Genomic DNA, 22298 nt, shown 5'->3' with positions numbered 1-22298 from the left:
AGCTTTTGCACAGCAAAGGAAACCATAAATGAGATGAAAAGACAATCCTCAGAATGGGGGGAAATATTTGCAAATGAAGCTACTGACCAAGGATTAATCTCCAGAATATACAAGCAGCTCATGCAGCTCAATATCAGAAAAACAAAGAACCCAATCCAAAAATGGGCCAAAGATCTTAAATGACATTTCTCCAAAGAAGATATACAGATTGCCAACAAACACATGAAAGGATGCCCAACATCACTACTCATTAGAGAAATGCAAGTCAAAAGTATAATGAGGTATCACCTCACACCCATCTGAATGGCCATCATCAAAATTCTACAAACAATAAATGCTGGAGAGGGTGTGGAGAAAAGGGAACCCTCTTGCACTGTTGGTGGGAATGTACATTTATACAGTCACTATGGAGAACAGTATGGAGGTTCCTTATGAAACTAAAAATATAACTACCATATGACCGAGCAATCCCACTACTGGGCATATACCCTGAGAAAACCATAGTTCAAAAAGAGTCAAGTACTACAATGCTCATTGCACTTTTATTTACAATAGCCAGGGCATGAAAGCAAACTAAGTGTCCATCAACATATGAATAGATAAAGAAGATGTGGCACATATATAGAATGGAATATTACTCAGCCATAAAAAGAAACGAAATTGAGTTATTTTTAGTGAGGTGGATGGACCTAGATTCTGTCATACAGAGTGAAGTATATCAGAAGGAGAAAACTAATACTGTATGCTAACACATATATATGGAATCTAAAAAGAAAATAAAAAGGTTCTGAAGAACCTAGGGGCAGGACAGGAATAAAGATGCAGACGTAGAGAATGGACTTGAGGACACAGGGAAGGTGAAGTATAAGCTGGGACGAAGTGAGAGAGTGGCATGGACATATATACACTACCAAATGTAAAATAGATAGCTAGTGGGAAGCAGCCACGCAGCACAGGGAGATCAGCTCGGTGCTTTGTGACCACCTAGAGGGGTGGGATAGGGAATGTGTGAGGGAGAAACAAGAGCTAGGAGTTATGATGATATATGTATACATATCGCGGCTTCACTTTGTTATACAGCAGAAACTAACAAAACATTGTAAAGCCATTATGCTCCAATAAAGATGTTAAAAAAAAAGAATAAATCATGAAGACTTAGGAAATCTGAATAGACCTATAAGTAGTAAGGGGGTAGAATCAATAATCAAAAATGTGACAAAATAAAGCCATGGACCTGATGGCTTCACTTGTGAATTCTACCAAACTTTTAAGGAAAACTAATGTCAATTCTTCTCAAACATTTCCAAAATATTGAAGTGTATGGAACATTTCCTAACTCATTCTATGAGGCTAACATTACCCTAATGCCAAAACCAGAAAAAAAAACCCTACAAGAAAAGAAAACAACAGACAAATATCCCTTACGTACATTGATGCAAAATCTTCCACAAAATACTAGGAAACTCAATTCAGCAGCATATTAAAAATTATACAGCATTAACAAGTACGATTTGTTTATAGAATTCGAGGATATTTCAACATATGAAATTGATCAATATAATATACCACATTAACAGAATGATAGAAAAAAACCACATGATCATCTCGAGTGATCCTGAAAAAACATTTGACAAAATTTATCATCTTTTCATGATAAAAACACACAACAGACTAGGAATATATGGAAACTACTTCAGTAGAATAAAAGCCATGTATGAAAAACCCACAGTGAACATCATACTCAATGGTGAAAGACTGAAATTTTTTCTTATAAGATCAGAAACAAAGCAAGGATGTCCTCTATCATCACTTCTACTCAGCACAGTGCTGGAAATTCTAGACAGGGAAATTAGACACGAAAAAGAAATGAAAGGCATCCAGATTGGAAATGAATAGGTAAAATTATCTCAGTTTGCAGACGATATGACCTTATACATAGAAAACTCTAATGATTCCACACTAAAATAAAACCTGTTAGAACTAATAAACAAAGTAGCAGGATATAAAGTCAACATACAAAAATCTGTTGCATTTCTATACACTAACAATGAATAAATTTAAAAGGAATTTAAGAAACCAATTCCATTTACAACAGCATGTAAAAGAATAAAATACTTAGGAATCAACTCAACCAAGGAGGTTAAAGACTTGTACAATGAAAGCTACAAAACATTGCTGAAAAGATTAAAGAAGACATTAATAAGTGGAAACACGTCCCATGCTCATGGATTAGAAGACTGAATATTGAAGACGTCAACACTACTTAAAGTAATGTACAGATTCAATGCGATCTTTTACAAAATCCCAATGATGTTATTTGCAGAAATAGAAAACCCATCCTAAAATTCACATAGAATATCAAGGGCCCCCGGATGGTTAAAATTATCTTGAAAAAGAACAAAGCTGGAGGACTCACAATTCCTGATTTCAAAACTAACTAAAGTGACAGCAATCAAAACAGTGCTGTCCTGGCATAAAGACAGACATATAGACCAATGAAAAGAATAGAGAGTCCAAAAATAAATTCTCACATACATGGTCAAATAATTTTTGACTAAGATGCCAAGACTGTTTAATGGTGAAAGGACTGTCTTTTCAATCAATGGTGCTGGGAAAATTAGATATCCACATGCAAAAGAATGAAGTTGGACACTTACTTAACACCATATATAATAATTAATTCAAAATGGGTCAAAGACCTAAATGTAAGACCTAAAGCTACAAAATTCTTAGAAAAAAACTGGGTGAAGTCTTCACAAAATTGGATTTGGCCGTGATTTCTTGGATATGACACCAAAAGCACAGGCAACAAAAGAAAAAAACACACAAATTGGACCTCATGAAATTTTTTTTTAAAAAGTACATCAAAAGGCAATAGCAACATAGCAAAAAGAAAACCAACAGAATGGGAGAAACTATTTGCAAAACATGTATCTGATAAGAGAATAATATTCAGAATATGTAGAGATGTCCTAATATTCAACAACAACAACAAAAGTCAAATAACTTGGTTCAAAACTGGGCAATGGACTTAAATAGACATTTCTCCAAAGAAGATTAAAGAATGGCCAATAAGCACATGAAAAGATGCTCAGTATCACTAATCATTAGGGAAATGCAAATCAAAACTACAATTAGAGGGAGGGAGGGAGACGCAAGAGGGAAGAGATATGGGGACATATGTATATGTATAACTGATTCACTTTGTTATAAAGCAGAAACTAACACACCATTGTAAAACAATTATACTCCAATAAAGATGTAAAAAAAAAAACCTATAATTAGATACCTCACACTTATTAGGGAGGCACCTACCAAAAACAAACAAACAAACAAACAAACAGAATATAGCAAGTGTTGGCCAGAATGTGTAGAAATTGGAATCCTTGTGCACTACTGGGTGTAATGTAAAATGGTACAGATGCTGTGGAAAACAATATAGCAGTTCCTCAAAAAATTAAAAATGAAATTACCATATAATGAAGTAATTCTGCTTCTGGGTATATACTCAAAAGAAATAAAAGCAGGATCTAAAAGAGATATTTGTAGATCCATGTTCATAGAACTATTATTCACTAAAGTGATGAATGGATAAGTAAAATGTGGTGTATACATACAATGAAATATTATTCAGCCTTAGAAAGGGAGGAAATTCTGACATATGCTGCAACATGGTTGAACCTTGAGGACATTATGCTAAGTGAAAGAAGCCAGTCACAAAAAGACAAATACTGTATCATTCCACTATATGAGGTACTTAGGGTAGTCAAAAACATAAATACAGAAAGTAGAAGGTGGGTGTCAGGGGCTAGGGAAGAGGGGAATGGGAGTTATTGTTTAATGGGTAAGAGTTTCAGTTTTACAAGATGAAAAGGGTTATGGAGGTAGATGGTTGCGATGGTTGTGAATGTATTTAATGCCACTAATCTATACACTTAAAATGATTAATATGGTAAGTTTTATGTTATGTGTATTTCACCACAATAAAAAAAGGAAGAAAAAAGGAAATTTATTTTTTAGGTAATTTATGACTATTCAGACAAAGCACAGAAATCTGTAAAGATTAATTATACCCATAGTAATTGTTTTATGTAAAAATATAATTTATTACTTTCTTCTTGAGGTTTTTTGTTTTTAACTTAACATAAAGAAGCATGTCAGAGCTCTGGAAATCAAAGAAATAGAATTTCTGTTACAAGCATTTTCTCTGAGCCATGGGTTACTTTCTGGAACCCAACACTGCCATACAAGTGTTCCAGTTCCAAGTTCTTCCAATTATTATATCTATAGCTTTGAACAATATATTTGATTTTTAAGCCTTTATTTCCATATTTTTATGTACAATGAGGCTACTACTACATGTGACGATGACTTTAAATGGTAATTGTTAAGATTAAATATTGTGATAATGATTCATGCAACTGTTAACCTTATATGTAAATACAAGGAATTCTTAACATTGTGTGTTTTTTATTCCTTCTACATCTAGGCTATATTAAAGGTCAGGGCTTATCTTAGATGAATTTTGGATATCATCACCCAAATGTTACTCATGAATCTCTATCTTAATTTGACACAATCTTATATCACCCCGAACCTCCTGCCCCCTTCTCATTCTTCTCTATTTCCCAATTTGGTTAATGGCACCACTATCTTCCCACATTGGAAAGCTGGAAGTTATAGTAAACTTCACAATAAACTTCCTCTTACATCAAATAATCCAGTAATTCCAGCTGTTTTTTTATAATAGCTCCCAAATGTGTCCTCTCTTATCCATTCTTACTACTTACTGCTTTATTTCAAGCCCTTTTGAATTAGTCTGGACTACCACACAGGTGTCCTTTATTCTCCCTTCCCTATTCCTCCTCCTTAAATCCATCCTCTACACCACCATCAGATTATTTCTCTAAAGTGAAATTAGATCACATTGCCACCATACTTAAAATCCTTTAAGGGTTACCTATCACCTCTGGGATGAAGTCTAAATTTCCTACTGTGACAGACAAAGTTCCCGCTTATTTTTCCAATCTCATTTCCCATCAGCCCCCAGTTGTGCCATGGACTATAATTCACGCAAACTATGGGTAGTTCCCCAAATGATCTTTGATCTTTGAGGAACTATGATCTTTCTCAGCTGACCTTAAGAACAGAAACTTGGGAATGGAAGGATCGATATTGTTTATAGAAGTCTGAGGCTTCATGGGTGAGGTAGGTCTTGAATTGAGGGAATGTACCAAAAAGAATATGGGGCCTGTATATACAAGCAAGAAAATGTAGGGGAAAAGTGAGGAGATGCATCTAGCTGGAGCAGCTGGTTGGATTTAAGTAATAAAAAATAAGGCATACAGAGAGAGTGGTGATAAATTGTGGAGATTTTATAAAAAGGTTTGGTAGGTCAGCATGGCTCGACTGCCTATGTGTCCTGTAGTCCTCAAAATGTGTCTGATAATCGTTAATCACAAAGAGGTGTTTGTTTTTTTAAGTACATCTGGCATCCTAGCTTATGTCTCTAACTGCAGAGGAAAAAAATGCAGTTTTCTTTTAGTTATTTCACTATATTTTTTGCCATGAGCTATAAAAACTTTATACCATTTGCTGAGTTGCTTTCTGGCAGCTCCAGAGAAAACCTCATTGCATCCAATTAATCCATCTCAAAAACTTCTTGGTAAAGGACATATATTATCAGTTTTCCTAGGTTAACAAGGTTGAATGGGATAAATAGCAAGTTAAGCAAACACTGCACGATGCTGAGTCTCAACTATTTTAATTTTGTTTACCACACTCATAAAACAGTAACAATAATAAACAACTTTAACAATAAAATATTGATTTATTATGGGTGGTATTAAATCTAGAGTGGCCATTACAATATTAAGAGCATCTGTCATAAGATTCGTCAAAAGTTAAGATCATCTTCTTCTGGAGACGGAAACTTACACAAAAGATGGAGAGAATTTCTGGTTGAAAAATCTGACTACATTTTTGAGTCATTAACAATATAAAATATTTGTATATGGTTCCTAGAAAGGATATTTTCCTAATTCTAGAGTCTGCCAGAAGCAAAAATGATGAATGGGGCAACTGTCACAATATATTTTGAAGCAACATTGTTGGCCCCAATGGACAATAAATCATGGTAATGTAATGGGAAGGGGATGTGAGAAAGAACATATAATAACACTGCTCATGGAACTCTGCAATTTTTGAAGTTATTTGCTCATATCCTCAAAACCTTCTTGGCTGTGCCTTTGTCTTTTCCATCTCAAGGTATTCGTTTCATTAATCAAGGGCCAAGGTTTTCTCTGCTACCTGTCTGGAGGTTGAGCTGCAACAATAGGATAAAAAACAAATGAACAAACACAAAAACTTGGGAGTTAAAAGTGGTAATGAAGGAAAAAAAATATTTTTATCTTTAGACTACTTTAAGTAGGTTATTTAATAGGAAATATTGGGTATCATGACCCTTGAAAACTTCAAACCCATGCCCAAGAAACTACTATGATGACCTTACAATCACAGGCATAATACTCTCTCTTAAAATACTAATATGGAACCACAGTAATGCTCAATTTGTAACCTAGGTGTCTGCTAATATTAGGTTAACACAATATTTACTATACTTGATACTTTTAATTAAAGGTTATTAAAATATAAATATATAAAATTAACTCTAAATTTTTAATTATAGGCTCTGATTCTTTTTCATGTGGTAGCTGTGTGATCATAAAAAGTTACTTCACTAAATAATGCTTCAGTTTCCTCATCTGTAAAATAGGGATAATAGGGAAAATTATGTAACTTCATAGGGTTGTTAAGAGGATTAAATAAACTAATACATATAAAACTCAAGAATGCATTTCAGATACTTAGTGTTACTAAATGTTGGTTATTAAATAGCTGCCTGAAGATTTACCTTAAATTTTATGTATTTTCCAATTTCAATATTGATGTCTCTCCAGTCTTTTGTTATATCATATCATATTCTATTTATAAACTATATTTGAGTAGTATAAAGCTGTGAAAATAATCATATTGAGAATTGGATTTTTCTGAACTTATGCTTAAAATTCTCCCAGTTAACAAATCTTAGTCAATTTTTTTCAGATTCAGAACCTTTTGAAGCTATTTAGAAATGGTCTTTCGAGGGCCTAGAACTTTGCTTGCCTCATTATCTACCAATATGTAGTTAGGTTGGATGAAATGTGCTTCTTGGCTGTGACAAGTGTCCATTGGCGGTATAGCATTTATGAGATGAAATAAAATAGTGCTGGTGCTGGTTTCTTCTGTTGTTTCCACTTCACTTATTACTTGACTGGCCATATTTTTATTCAGGAACTACCAAAATAGCAAGTGTGAACAAATATAGGTTGTTCCCAACTTATAAATAAAAAGCTGTATTTCAGAAATTCATTTATAATTCAGTTGTTTGTAATAAAAATGATTTTCTTATTAAAATCACTGTAAAAACTCAGGTGGCTGTGGTTCCCAAAGTAACACAAAAACAGAGGAAGTTATCTGTGGGGTGTGTGTGTGTGTGTGTGTGTGTGTGTGTGTGTGTGTGTGTGTTTGTATAGGCTTTCTGTGAGAGGATAAAAAGGAGGTGATAGGGGATATATTAGGAGGTCAAGCTTCCAGAGTCAGCAACCAGGCAGTAGAGTTGATAGCTTGGTTAATTTCTGAATGAAGCAAGAAGATTAGGGAGATAGAGTGACCTCAGAATGGGAAAAAGAGAAGCTAGTAGTGAATAAGTGAGAGTCTGTTAACATAGCATGCTTATATTTTTCGTATTTGCAACTTTTAAAAGTCTGCAGTTGTGTTTGTGTGTGATGAGATAGGGGGAAGTCAGAAAGTACAAAGAAAAATATTTCTTTTACAAATGAATTTAGACTAGCCAGAACATATTGGGATCCAGTGATGTGATAAAACAAAGTAAGGATTACTAGGATCAATGTTTATTATTCCACAATATCCCTCTTTCTCCATATAACATTATTTCCTTTGCTTTCACCTCCAATATACTACTTTCTTACACTGCTTTCTTATCCCCACTCTTCATTTTATTGAGGAACTCTACTACACTGGATCAACAGTCTTTATCCTATAAACATTCCACTTAATCCAGGTATCTTTAGAAGGGAATTGGTTGACATGACTCATGAGAGGTTTCATACTTTGCTTGTTTAATCATTTCACATTTATTGTCTTTGACATCCAACGCATCCAAACTTAGACTTTAAAACTTTGGAAAATGTTGTCTATTACTTGTCTCTCTAAGTAGAAGATGGAATAAATTCAGACACAACTGCCTCTGTTTTTTCAAACCTGGAAAACATGGCAGATTACACAGATCCTGCAGTTGTCAAATGCACTGTATCCACATTTGTATCATTGTAGCAAACATTTCTGGAATTTAAAGTTCTAGTGAAATCTTCTTTTTGAGAATAAAATGCCTCTTTAGTCAATTATTTAAGATTTATGATGCTGAGTGACATACTGTCTTTAAGTTCTCCCAATTTAATCTCTACCAATATTTGGACTCAAGTTGATTTGGTCTGGTTTTCTCTATATGCCTAGATATGATGCATCATTGATCCTGTTGCTACATTTGAGAGGTCTGGGCCAAAGAACTTTGAGCCCTTAGGGAAAATACATGATTTTGAAATTCCTACAGAAAGAAGGTCATTGGCAAAGATTTTCTGTAATGGGGCAGTAACAAAGTGCTCTTTACTTTGAGCTTGGGGCTCAAGAAACTGGTTCTCCTTTGGATTGCTCACCCAAGTCACTGTAGGTTTATGGTTGGCTCAGAAAACTACACATGGTATAGATAAAGGGAGGAGACTGGATTCAATCCAAGACCTTGATCTTTAGCAGATAAGAAATAGTTTTCTCCCAAATTATTCAGAGAACAACAGGTCACACTGTTAGCAGAAGGAACATTGTTGATTTGATCAATATTATTTTGTTATATTCAGCTAGAGATCTTTTACTAATTCATCCCAAAAGGAGATTCCAACTCAGTTCACTCTATCACAATTGAACACTTTCAGGTCCCTATTGTACCTGACAAGGAATCCAGCAATAGGACACCATGGAAGCACTTTAGTTTTATGAAGAAATATTATCAAATTGATATATAAATCAAATTGATATATAAAAGAGTGACTTTATGAAAAAGTTTGGGGCACAGGTGGCCTCATTAAAGTAACTTAACAATTAACAGACCTTGATTAAGTTGCCAGTATCTTTGGGTAGGAGATGATTTTGTTGTATCTTAGACTGAAAATCCCCAGAAAACATGTCTTCCACTGTAACAAAACACAGCATATTCCTAAGAAGCTAGGAATGGAAAAACAGTTTATCTGTATGTAAATATATTTAATTAAGAAGCTATTAGGCAATATATGTAAATATATTTAATTAAGAAGCTATTAGGCAAGGTTTGATTATTTGGAGTATGTGGGTATTATATTTACCTGCTTAAAGGAGTGGCTTAAATAAGAGTTATTTCAATGAATATGAAGCAGTAGAATTAAACTTATTCATGTATGCTCATGGCTATATAAATAGGAAGGAAATTATAAACTAAGTGGACCATTTTGAATTGAAAGTATGGAAAATTTTTGTCACTTCAGCCAATCTTCCTTTTGAAGATATTATACTGCAAATTTAGCCTCTCCTGAACCAAGACTTCCTCAAATACTCAAGATACTTATAAACAAAAGCATTTTTGTTGGTTAATTTTTGAAGCAATTACTAGAGGTACTAATTTAAGAGAACTTTGGTGCAAAAAGCATAACACATTTGATTCATACATTCAGGCATCTGTTGCTCGGAAGGCCTATATAACTCCATATTCACACAACTCTCATTATAATAGATTGTACTATATGAAAATATTTCTTCAGCATCACTACTAAATAATTTTTGTTCTTTAAAAAATCTACCATAAATTAGCCACTTCTTTGAATGACCTTAAGGCAATTCTTCTCAAATACATTAGGACCTGTCAAGGACTTAAGCAAATCAAACCCTTGAGCAAATTTTATTTATAAATCAAAGCTATTTTCACAGTTTATCTTTAAGAAAGGTAGACTATTAATTTTATCTCTTTTATATGGAATCAAATTGTTTCTTCAGAATTGTAAATAACATCTAGATAACTTATTAAATGACTGTAGGCTCTGAGTAACATAATTCTAACACCACTATCCATGGAAGCCAATGGTAACCTTTACAAAAAGAAAGATAATTTCAGGAGTTACGACTTTGGTTATTTCTGAAAAGTGCAACCCAGAATAATAATCCACACACACATATTTCCAACTACTTTAACACATTGGTGACATGTGATCTAAATATCCAGACTGTGTTTCTAACCATTCTGGAAACTCAGTGAGATGCCATTTTATTTTTCTTCATATAGTTTCTACCCTCAAACATCCAATTGCTTTCCTGTTAAGAAAAGTAGGCTTCAAGCACTTTAAAGGGCACTAACTGTTTTTTTCACTTAGTCTGTATATTTTCAAAGCGTTCTGCACTATTTAATTATTAAAAGACTAATGAAGGAATGAATGAAGATGGTATGAATAGCTTGACTATATCTTCCGATATTGAGTTGGTTGTTTGGTTCACTTACGGTTGGTAAAAATTTTATTCCTTTAAAGCGAGCTTCTCTCACTTCTAAAATAGTTTGAATGGGGAAAGCACCTCTGTTATCTCCATTATAATTGTTTGTGATGGAAATATGGACAAGGATATAATAAACCAGGAACATGTGGAAATACCAAAGCTCTAAGGGAAGAAAATCATCCATTCTTCCAGAAAAATACTTTGTTAGTGAAGGCATGCAAAATACATAGTTTCTCAAGCTATTAATGAATGTATTGTGAAGTTTGTTCATCTCCAGTGAAAATAAAGAAAGTGGTTGCACATATTTCCATTATCTAGTCATAGTCAAAAGGTTGGAATGTATGTACCCAGAGCATAGTATTTATATGATAGTCTATTAAGATATAGTCTATTAAAAGTCTAAGAACTACTTTTTATTATCATGTTTTTGGGGAATCAAATACCCTCCATTTAAAATTTTGATTTTTTCTAAGGGTAGGGGAGTACCCTACTTTACGTATAGCTTTCACCCCAAACCAACATAACATGTTTTACATAACCCAACTTAAGAAACATAGCTCTTAGATACTATGATTTTAACTGCAAAATGTTAGCTGCATTCCTTAACTAGTAAGCTAAAACTTACTATAACCATGTTTTCCTTTCACTAAACATCAAAGGTAAAATAAAACATACTTAAATGCTTTCATACTACTGCAAAAGTTCATTTGTGAAAAACAACTGGGGAAAACATCTCTTTTTTCTAATGTTAAGTCTTGTGTCTGAACAATATTATTTTTATTACTTATCATTGGTCAACATTACCCTTACATTTACATAAAGAGAAGCTATAAACACATACTAGGCAATTACAACTATTTCCTGGGAGGTGTGGTCTTTTGGTAAGATCACAAAATTGTCCTCTATTAAAGTAAAAGTGTTAAGGAGATACTAATTTTGTACTTTCATTTTGGTTATAAGAATTTATGCTTTATTTTAAATACACAATTAGATTCACTTACACATTTGAGTAGAAAACAATTATATCAAGTTTCACATTTATGTACACAGACACTACAATTCAAATTAAGTGTATTTGTTTGTCATGTCTAATGAAGTATAAAAGGGCTAAAACTCAACGCATACCAATTTAATTATGTCTCAATGACAACATATTGGTTAAGTTTCATCAAAAACAATATTACTTGCTGCTACTAAAAACAGTTTATCAAACTGCAATCTTTGTGTATGCAGTTCAGAGTGCTAGAAGAAACATTTGATAAAGACTCATTAAAATATAGTTCTACTTATTTTCAGGAGAAATAAGATAAAGTGAGTTTTAAGTCAAAAGTAGCAAAGGTTTGGGGTTCTTTGATCCCCAATATCATGTCACCAAAGTAATTTAAATTTTATTTATTTAAGTGGGAGATTAGAATATCATGGCTAGTTCTGACAACCTTCTTTAAAAAATGGGATTTTCGAGAGATAGTTGTTTTAAAATGTCTTGGTCCGTGGTATTTAAGGTTCATTTAACTTTATTCTCTCTGCACATATAAGGAAAGAAACAATGCCAGGCCATGTACAGGTGAGAGGAAGTAGGTAAAACATTACTAGGTTTAGATGGTACATTTATGAGTTATGCAACCCTTGATAAAGTGGTAAATGAGCCAGTCACAGTGCAGGCCATTTTGCTATTTGCCAGCTGTATAGCAGCTGGATCTTTCAAATGGAAAACCATGTTGCTGGGTAGAGGGTCAAAGTAGAAGTAATACTGGACACCTTGTCTCCTTTCTTCCATGGTTTGAATATCCAAGTAAATAAAAACAGGATTTTTTAATCCTGTTCCATAAGGTAACACTCTGAATTGTAGGAAATGTAGAAAAATTAAAATCTGCATTTATGTAAACTTACCTTAAAAAATGGATTCACGGCACCTGATGGTATGGCAAACTTCACAACATCTGGTGGTTCAGCTTCTACTATAATATCAAAACTAGGGAGTGAAATATTTGAATTGGAGTGAAAGTTTAAACTGGCAGGATCCTTGATACCAATGGGATTCTGAACCTCAGAGAAATCTTTTAAAAAGCCAGATTCCCTGGCATCAAGGACATCCTTGGATTCAGTGGCATGCTTAAAGCTGGCAGAGTCCATGGAGCCAGTATAGTCTTTGAAGCAGGCACCAAATTTGTGATCAGCAAAAACTGTATAATTTCTGTCAAGCTTAGATGGATCAGAAAATTTAGAGGTGGTCAGCTTTTCAGGAGTGGAAATATAGTTGGTGTCAGCAACAAAAATTGGGGAGTTACTATAAACACTGTTAGGAATAGAGGAACTGATTTCCAATTCAGTCTCAGAGAGATTATTAGCATTGCTGGTACTAGTCAAATTATGAACATTATGAGTATTTATGGCATCATAATTTGTGTTGATGACAAAGTTGGAGCCAATGACATGAGTAAATCTGGGGTCATGGTTATTGTCTGAGGCACAGTTGGTGCCAGGAGTATAAGTAGGGCTACTAGCAGCAGTACAACTAGTGGTGTTGCTGGTGTCAGTGACATTGACAGTGCTAGCTGTAGAGCTGGGACTGGCAGCATAGCTATTTCTGGCAATATAGTTGGAGTTGACTACAAAGTTAGAACCTACTGCATGGATAAATCCTGGGACACATCCAAGGTTTGAGTCACAGTTCAAAATAGCTGCATAGTTGTGGCCAGCAGCACTGATGGGTTTTGTTTCATAGATGGAGTCAGCATCCTTGTTAGGACTGAAAGCACTATTGTGACTAGTAGCATTACTAAGCCTGGCATTATAGTTAGAATCAGGGTTTTTTTCAAGGCCAGGGTTATTATTATTGGAGCCAGGGCTATTATTGTTGGGGCCAGGGTTATTGTTGTTTGGGACAGGGCTATTGTTAGGGCCAAGGCCTGTGATGTCGGGGCCAGAGCCATTGTTGCCGGGTCCAGGGCTGAAGGGACCTGGTCTGATATTTTGGGGTCCAGGGCCATTGTTTTGGAGGTCAGATCCATTGACGTTGGGGCCAGGTCCATTGTTGTTGGGGCCAGGTCCATTGTTGAGGCCAATGTTACTGCTTGAACCAGTGCTGAGGCCATCACCATTGCTGGAACCAGAAGTGTAGTCCAGGCCAGATCCATCTTGGAGACTAGAGGTGTAGTTGGGATTAGTGCCACTGTTGGAGTCAGCAGTACAGACCTGATCATCAATGTCTAAGCCAGAGAAACTTTCTGAATTGTTTGTGTGCTTCTCCTCCTCATAATCAGTGTTATATTTGGAGTTAGCATCATTGTTAGTAGCATTATCAATGTTAGAGTCAGATTCACTGCTGGAGTCAGTTCCATTGTTAGAGTTACCATCACTGTTAGAATCAGCTCCACTTGTAGGGTCAGCATCACCAGTGGGATCAGACCCATCCCTTGTGTCTGCATCATTTTCAGCATTGTTATCTTTTGGATCAGTGTCATCAGGGTCAGACTTATCTTTGGGATCTTTCTTATCTTTGGTGTTGTTTTCATCTTCAGGGTCTGTTTCATCTTCAGGATCTTTCTCATCTTCAGAGTCTGTCTCATCTTTGAGAAGAGGCTTGCCTTTGGCATTGGCCTTATCTTTGAGATTGCCAGTACTGACAAGTTTAGTCTCATTGTCAGGATTGACCTCATTTTCAAATTTGGCAGTAAGTTTAAACTTGCCCTTGCTTTCAAGACCAGCAATGCTGCCGGTGTTGATGACATTGTCTGGGCCAGGGGTACTATGGTGGCTGATGTTATTTTGAGGATTCATGGGAAAGGTATGAGTAACAGTAGAGCCTATGAGATTTTGGAAAGCTGAGCAACTTTCACAGTGTAAGTAAGAAGTTGAACCCAAGGAATATTTAGAATCCTCCCAGTGTAGAGGGCAGTGGACGCCCAAAGGATGCTTAGGATCCAAGGATTGAGCTAAAGGGCTGTTCCGAGAAGCCTTGTGGTGTCTAATAGATTTGGGGCTCAGAGAATATTTAGAATCCAAGGGAATTTGGAGATGTAAAGGACAGTCGGGTTCTGAATCATCATCAGAATTCACAAGACACTTACGAAAAGAAGAATTATTGATTTCTACAAAACATTTGGAACATACTTGAGCTCCAGTGTCCAAAGTGTATGTGTTGTTTCTTTGAGTCTTAGGGGGTACAGCACACCAAGGGCTCACGGATGCGGAGTGGCAGATAGGTGCTAAAACTTGAGAGGTGTAATCCTCAGCACTTAGGAGATGAATAAGATTCATTTGAGACCCAGAACTCTGAAACCCCTGTTGGTATTTATAGTTTGTATAATGACTCTTACACACAGAAATTTTGTGGCTGGCATTTCTGTGATGCTTGTTATCCATGAAAGTGTTTGGATCTGGAAAAATGTTGGGGCTATGCTTTTCCTTTAACTTTTGCTGTGAGTCTTGCTTGTCACTGAGAGTTGGAGATACCTCTTTGAATCTCACAATCTTGTCATCACTCAGGTATCTCACAAGTTGAATTCTGGACACTACTAGAGAGAGAAGAGTGAAATATGAGCAAGAATAATGAGAAAGACGTAAAACTTGACTTTTACAAACACAACACAAATTACACACACAAAAGAAAAAATGCCATTTCCTTCCATAGGTTATTACTATTGGGTATTTCAAAGGAAGCCATGATCCTATATTTTCTGCTCAAATAGGTGTCATCTTGAGCTTATTAAGACATAAAAAATGAAACATGGCCATTTATCTCAGATTTTTATACTCCTCAGACTCAGAGAGCTAAATTTTTGATGATAACTCATTAAACAGGAATTCACTGGCATCATGTGGCCAAAATAAAACTTGCCTTTCACAGATTGATTACTATAGATCTGTATTTTTTTTTTTCATTTTGCTTTTAGAAATACTGGTAATTTATTCTTTCCTGAAATATAATCCCTATAATTTATACAATCTCCATGTTTAGAGATAAAATTTTCCTTGGGCTTCATAGGTCAAAATGGCAAATTTTCTTGATATTAAATGTATTATCAAGGATCAATTTTATGTTGCTATCAAGAACTCACTGGCACATGATTCTGGAAATTTAGACATTTACCTGTATCTTAGGTTTAAAATTGAACTAAAAGTTCATTAATATTATTATGGAATAACTTTGTTTTCCAGGTAAATAGGCAGAAATAAAATAAAAAATCAACATGATTTCATTTTCAAAACAGAAGACCTCTCTCGACAATTCCCTTAGGTCCTAAAACATTTCTCCCATGTTTTGGCATTAAACACAGCATCATACGTGGCAAAGAGTCTAAGAAGGCTGGGTAGTAGTTTCCATTTAGAAATCGATAGTTAATTTTTATGCAAAAGGAGCTTTGTCTTCTCATCCAGTTTCCATTAAGGCCATCTAGAATCCTTAAGATAAATTTTGAATTGTACATGCATAATCTTTAGGCATTTATAAAAGAGACAGCTCTAAGTAGGTCTATTCTGAAAAGTATTCAATGGGTATCATATATATGACTTGGCCTACTATGAAACACTTAAAATGTATAGCCCTCATTGATTTATTTCTAAGAAAAGGAGCTCATATCTTATAAAAACATGTATTCATTATGTTCCACAATAGCATTCAATGATGCTTGCATAATGTAAAATAATGTGGACATAGAGGTCTCTATTTCCATGCTTAATACTAAATACTAGAAGCAAAACTATAAATTTTCTATCCAAAGCCATGTGCCAGCAAATATTGAAAGCCAGTAGTAACTAGTATCTTTAGTGGCTCTGGCCTTCAATAACATGTACTATAGATTTTATTCATTCATACAAATTAGTGGCAAAGGCTTATAGCCTGACAAAAACAAAAAAAGATATAGCAAGATGGCAGAGCAGTAAGACGTGGAGATCACCTTCCTCCCCACAAATGTATCAAAAATACATCTACAAGTGGAACAACTCCTACAGAACACCTACTGAACGCTGGCAGAAGACCTCAGACTTCCCAAAAGGGTCTTGGTGCTCCGGCAGGATGTCAGGCCTGAGGATCAGAGGTGGGAGAGCCAAGTTCAGGACACTGGATGAACAGAGACCTCCCAGCTCCATGTAATATCAATTGGTGAGAGCTCTTCCAGAGATCTCCATCTCAATGCTAAGACCCAGCTCCACTAAATGACCAGCAAGCTACAGTGCTGGACACCACATGACAAACAACTAGCAAGACAGGAACACAACCTTACCCATTAGCAGAGAGGCTGTCTGAAATCATAATAAGTTCACAGACACCCCAAAAAACACCACCGGACTCGGTCCTGCCCACCAGAAAGACAAGATCCAGCCTCATCCACCAGAACACAATCACCAGTCCCCTCCACCAGGAAGCCTACACAAGCCACTGAACCAACGTTACCCATTAGGGGCAGACACCAATAACAACGGGAACTATGAACCTGCAGGCTGCAAAAAGTAGACCCCAAAAACAGTAAGTTAAGCATAATGAGAAGACAGAGAAATATGCAGAAGATGAAGCAGCAAGAAAAAAACCCAACAGACGAAACAAATGAAAAGGAAATAGGCAGTCTATCTGAAAAAGAATTCAGAGTAATGATAGTAAAGATGATCCAAAATCTTGGAAAAAGAATGGAGAAAATATGAGAAACATTCAACAAGGACCTAGAAGAAATAAGAGAAAACAAACAATGATGAACAACACAATAACTGAAATTAAAAATTCTCTAGAATGAATCAATAACAGAATAACTGAGGCAAAAGAATGGATAAGCGACCCAGAAGATAAAATAGTGGAAATAACTACCAAAAATCAGAATAAAGAAAAAAGAATGAAAAGAATTGAGGACAGTCTCAGAGACCTCTGGGACAACATAAAACGCACCAACATTCGAATTATATGGGTCCCAGAAGAAGAAGAGAAAAAGAAAGGGACTGAGAAAATATTTGAAGAGATTATAGTTGAAAATTACCCTAATATGGGGAAGGAAATAATCAATCAAGTCCAGGAAGCACAGAGAGTCCCATACAGGATAAATCCAAGGAGAAACACACTAAGACACATATTAATGAAACTATCAAAAATTAAATACAAAGAAAAAATATTGAAAGCAGCAGGGAAAAGCAACAAATAACATACAAGGGAAGCACCATAAGGTTAACAGCTGATCATTCATTAGAAACTCTGCAAGCCAGAAGGGAGTATCTGGACATATTTAAAGTGATAAAAGGGAAAAAACTAAAACCAAGATTACTCTACCCAGCAAGGATCTCATTCAGATTCGATGGAGAAATTAAAACCTTTACAGACAAGCAAAAGCTAAGAGAATTCAGCACCACCAAACCAGCTTTACAACAAATGCTAAAGGAACTTCTCTAGGCAGGAAACACAAGAGAAGGAAAAGACCTACAATAACAAACACAAAACAATTAAGAAAAAGGTAATAGGAGCATACATTTCAACAATTACCTTAAATGTAAATGGATTAAATGCTCGAACCAAAAGACACAGACTGGTGAATGGATGCAAAAACAAGACCCTAATATGTGCTGTCTACAAGAGACCCACTTCAGAACTAGGGACACATACAGAGTGAAAGTGAGGAGATGGAAAAAGATATTACATGCAAATGGAAATCAAAAAGCTGGAGTAGCAATTCTCATATCAGACAAAATAGACTTTAAAAAAAAGACTATTACAAGAGACAAAGAAGGGCACTACACAATTATCAAGGGATCAATCAAAGAAGAAGATATAACAATTGTAAACATTTATGCACCGAACATAGAAGCCCTTCAATACATAAGGCAAATACTAACAACCATAAAATGGGAAAACAACAGTAACACAATCATAGTAGAGAATTTTAACTCCTCACTTTCACCAATGGAGACATCAATCAAAATGAAAATAAATAAGGAAACACAAGCTTTAAATAACATTTTAAACGAGATGGACTTAATTGATATTTAAAGATCATTCCATCCAAAAACATCAGAATACAATTTCTTCTCAAGTGCTCATGGAACGTTCCCCAGAATAGATCATATCTTGGGTCACAAATCAAGCCTTGGTAAATTTAAGAAAACCGAAATCATATCAAATATCTTTTACAACCAGAATGCTATGAGACTACATATCAATTACAGGAAAAAAACTGTAAAATATACAAACACACGGAGGCTAAACAACACACTACTAAATAACCAAGAGATCACTGAAGAAATGAAAGAGGAAATCAAAAAATACGTAGAAAAAAATGACAATGAAAACATGAAGACCCAAAACGTAAGGGATGCAGCAAAGGCAGTTCTAAGAGGGAAGATAATAGTAGTACAATCCTATCTCAAGAAACAAAAAAAAAATCTCAAATAAACAACCTAAACTTACACCTAAAGCAATTAGAGAAAGAAGAACAAAAAAGCCCAAAGTTATCAGAAGGAAAGAAATCATATAGATCAGATCAGAAATAAATGAAAAATAAATGGAGGAAATGATAACAAAGATAAATAAAACTAAATGCTGGTTCTTTGAGAGATGATAGACAAAATTGATAAACCACTAGACAGACGTATCAAGAAAAAAAGGGAGAAGACTCAAATAAATAGAATTAGAAATGAAAAAGAGAAGTAAAAACTGACACTGCAGAAATACAAAGGATCATGACAGATTACTACAAGCAACTATACATCAATAAAATGGACAACCTGGAAGAAATGGACAAATTCTTAGAAAAGCACAACCTTCCAAGACTGAACTAGGAAGAAATAGAAAATATAAACAGACCAAACACAAGCACTGAAATTGAAACTGTGATTAAAAATCTTCCAACAGATAAAAGCCCAGGACCAGATGGCTTCACAGGCGAATTCTATAAAACATTTACAGAAGAGCTAACACTAATCCTTCTCAAACTCTTCCAAAATATAACAGAGGGAGGAACACTCCCAAACTTATTCTATGAGGCCACCATCACCCTGATACCAAAACCAGACAAAGATGTCACAAAAAAGGAAACTACAGGCCAATATCACTGATGAACATAGATGCAAAAATCCTCAACAAAATTCTAGCAACAGAATCCAACAGCTCATTAAAAGGATCATACACCATGATCAAGTGGGTTTCCTCCCAGGAATTCAAGGATTCTTCAATATACTCAACTCAATCAATGTGATACACCATACTAACAAATTGAAGGATAAAAATCATATGATAATCTCAATAAATGCAGAAAAGCTTTCAACAAAATTCAACATCTATTTATGATAAAAACTCTCCAGAAAGTAGGCATAGAGGGAACTTACCGCCACATAATAAAAGCCATATATGACAAAGCCACAGCCAACATCATTCTCAATGGTGAAAAATTGAAACCATTTCTTCTAAGATCAGGAACAGGACAAGGTTGCCCACTCTCACCACTATTATTCAAAATAGTTTTGGAAGTTTTAGCCACAGCAATCAGAGACAAAAAAGAGATAACAGGAATCCAAATCAGAAAAGAAGAAGCAAAACTGTCACTGTTTGCAGACGACATGATACTATACACAGACAATCCTAACAATGCTACCAGAAAATTACTGGAGCTAATCAATGAATTTGGTAATGTAGCAGAAGAAACAATTAATGCACAGAAATCTCTTTTATTCCTATACACTAATGATGACATATCTGAAAGAGAAATTAAGGGAACACTCCCATTTACCATTGTAACAAAAAGAATAAAATACCTAGGAATAAACCTACCTAAGGAGACAAAAGACCTGTAGGCAGAAAACTATAAGACACTGATGAAGTAATTAAAAATGATACAAGCAGATGGAAAGGTATACCACGTTCTTGGATTGGAAGAATCAATATTGTGAAAATGACTCTACTACCCAAAGCAATCTACAGATTCAATGCAATCCCTATCAAACTACCAATGGCATTTTTCGCAGAACTAGAACAAAAATTTTCACAATTTGTATGGAAACACAAAAGACCCTGAATAGCCAGAACAATCTTGAGAAAGAAAAACAGAGCTGGAGGAATCAGGCTCCCTGACTTCAGACTATACTCCAAAGCTACAGGAAACAAGACAGTATGGTACTGGCACAAAAACAGAAACATATATCAATGGAACAGCATAGAAAGCCTGGAGATAAACCCACGCACATATGGTCACCTTATGTTTGATAAAGGAGGCAAGAATATACAATGGAGAAAAGACAGTCTCTTCAATAAGTGGTGCTGGGAAAACTGGACAGCTACATGTAAAAGAATGAAATTAGAATACTCCCTAACCCCATACACAAAAGTAAACTCATCAAAGACCTAAATGTAAGTCCAGACACTATAAAACTCTTAGAGGAAAACATAGGCAGAACCCTCTATGACATAAATCACAGCAAGATCCTTTTTGACCCATCTCTTAGAAAAATGAAAATAAAAACAAAAATAAAGAAATGGGATCTAATGAAACTTAAAAGCTTTTGCGCAGCAAAGAAATCATAAACAAGACGAAAAGAAAACCCTCAGAATGGGAGAAAATATTTGCAAATGAAGCAACTGACAAAGGATTAATCTCCAAAATATACAAGCAGCTCATGCAACTCAATATGAAAAAAACAAACAGCTCAATCCAAAAATGGGCAAAAGACCTAAATAGACATTTCTCCAAAGAAAATATACAGATTGCCAACAAACACATGAAAGTATGCTCAACATCACTAATCATCAGAGAAATGCAAATCAAACTACAATGAGGTATCACCTCACACCCGTCATAATGGCCATAATTCAAAAATCTACAAACAATAAATGCTGGAGAGGGTGTGGAGAAAAGGGAACACTTTTGCACTGTTGGTGGGTATGTAAATTGATACAGCCACTATGGAGAATAGTATGGAGGGTCCTTCAAAAACTAAAAATAGAACTACCATATGACCCAGCAATCCCTCTACTGGGCATATACCCTGAGAAAACCATAATTCAAAAAGAGTCATGTACCACAATATTCATTGCAGCTCTATTTACAATAGCCAGGACATGGAAGCAACCTAAGTGCCCATCGACAGATGAATGGATAAAGAAGATGAGGCACTTATATACAATGGAATATTACTCAGCCATCAAAAGAAACGAAATTGAGTTTTTTGTAGTGAGATGGATGGACCTATAGTCTGTCATACGGAGTGAAGTAAGTCAGAAAACAAATACCATATGCTAACACATATATATGGAATCTAAAAAAACCAAAAATGGTTCTGAAGAACCTAGGGGCAGGACAGGAATAAAGATGCAGACGTAGAGAATGGACCTGAGGACATGGGGAGGGGGAAGCGTAAGCTGGGCGGAAGTGAGAGAGTGGCATTGACATATATACACTACCAACTGTAAAGTAGATAGCTAGTGGGAAGCAGTCTCATAGCACAGGGAGATCAGCTCAGTGCTTTGAGACCACCTAGAGGGGTGGGATTGGGAGTGTGGGAGGGAGACGCAAGAGGGAGGGGATATGGGGATATATGTATACATATAGCTGATTCACTTTTTTCTACAGCAGAAACTAACACAACAATGTAAAGCAATTATACTCCAATAAAGATGTTAAAAAAAGCGATTTAATTTGGCTATTAGACTCTTTCACATTCAAGATAATAGTGGAATATAAAATAGTTATAAGCAATCT

At 35.2% G+C, this 22298-nt stretch overlaps 1 protein-coding gene across 1 annotated transcript; it reads right to left on the bottom strand.

Moving 5' to 3' along the window:
- Positions 1-219: 219 nt before the first annotated feature.
- Positions 220-20930, bottom strand: LOC309620529 (uncharacterized protein). The gene is made up of 2 exons (XM_082377119.1): positions 9223-20930; positions 220-6325 (listed from the first exon to the last, which is right to left on the bottom strand). The coding sequence occupies exon 1, from the start codon at positions 14992-14994 to the stop codon at positions 12493-12495; it is 2502 nt and encodes an 833-aa protein (XP_082233245.1). The 5' UTR covers positions 14995-20930; the 3' UTR covers positions 220-6325; positions 9223-12492.
- Between the last annotated feature and the right edge of the window lie 1368 nt (positions 20931-22298).

Source organism: Balaenoptera borealis (assembly GCF_965194805.1).
Source record: "Balaenoptera borealis genome assembly, chromosome: X".
NCBI lineage: Eukaryota > Metazoa > Chordata > Mammalia > Artiodactyla > Balaenopteridae > Balaenoptera > Balaenoptera borealis.
The sequence above is the reverse complement of the archived record's forward strand: the minus strand, read 5'-3'. Positions and strand labels throughout refer to the sequence as shown.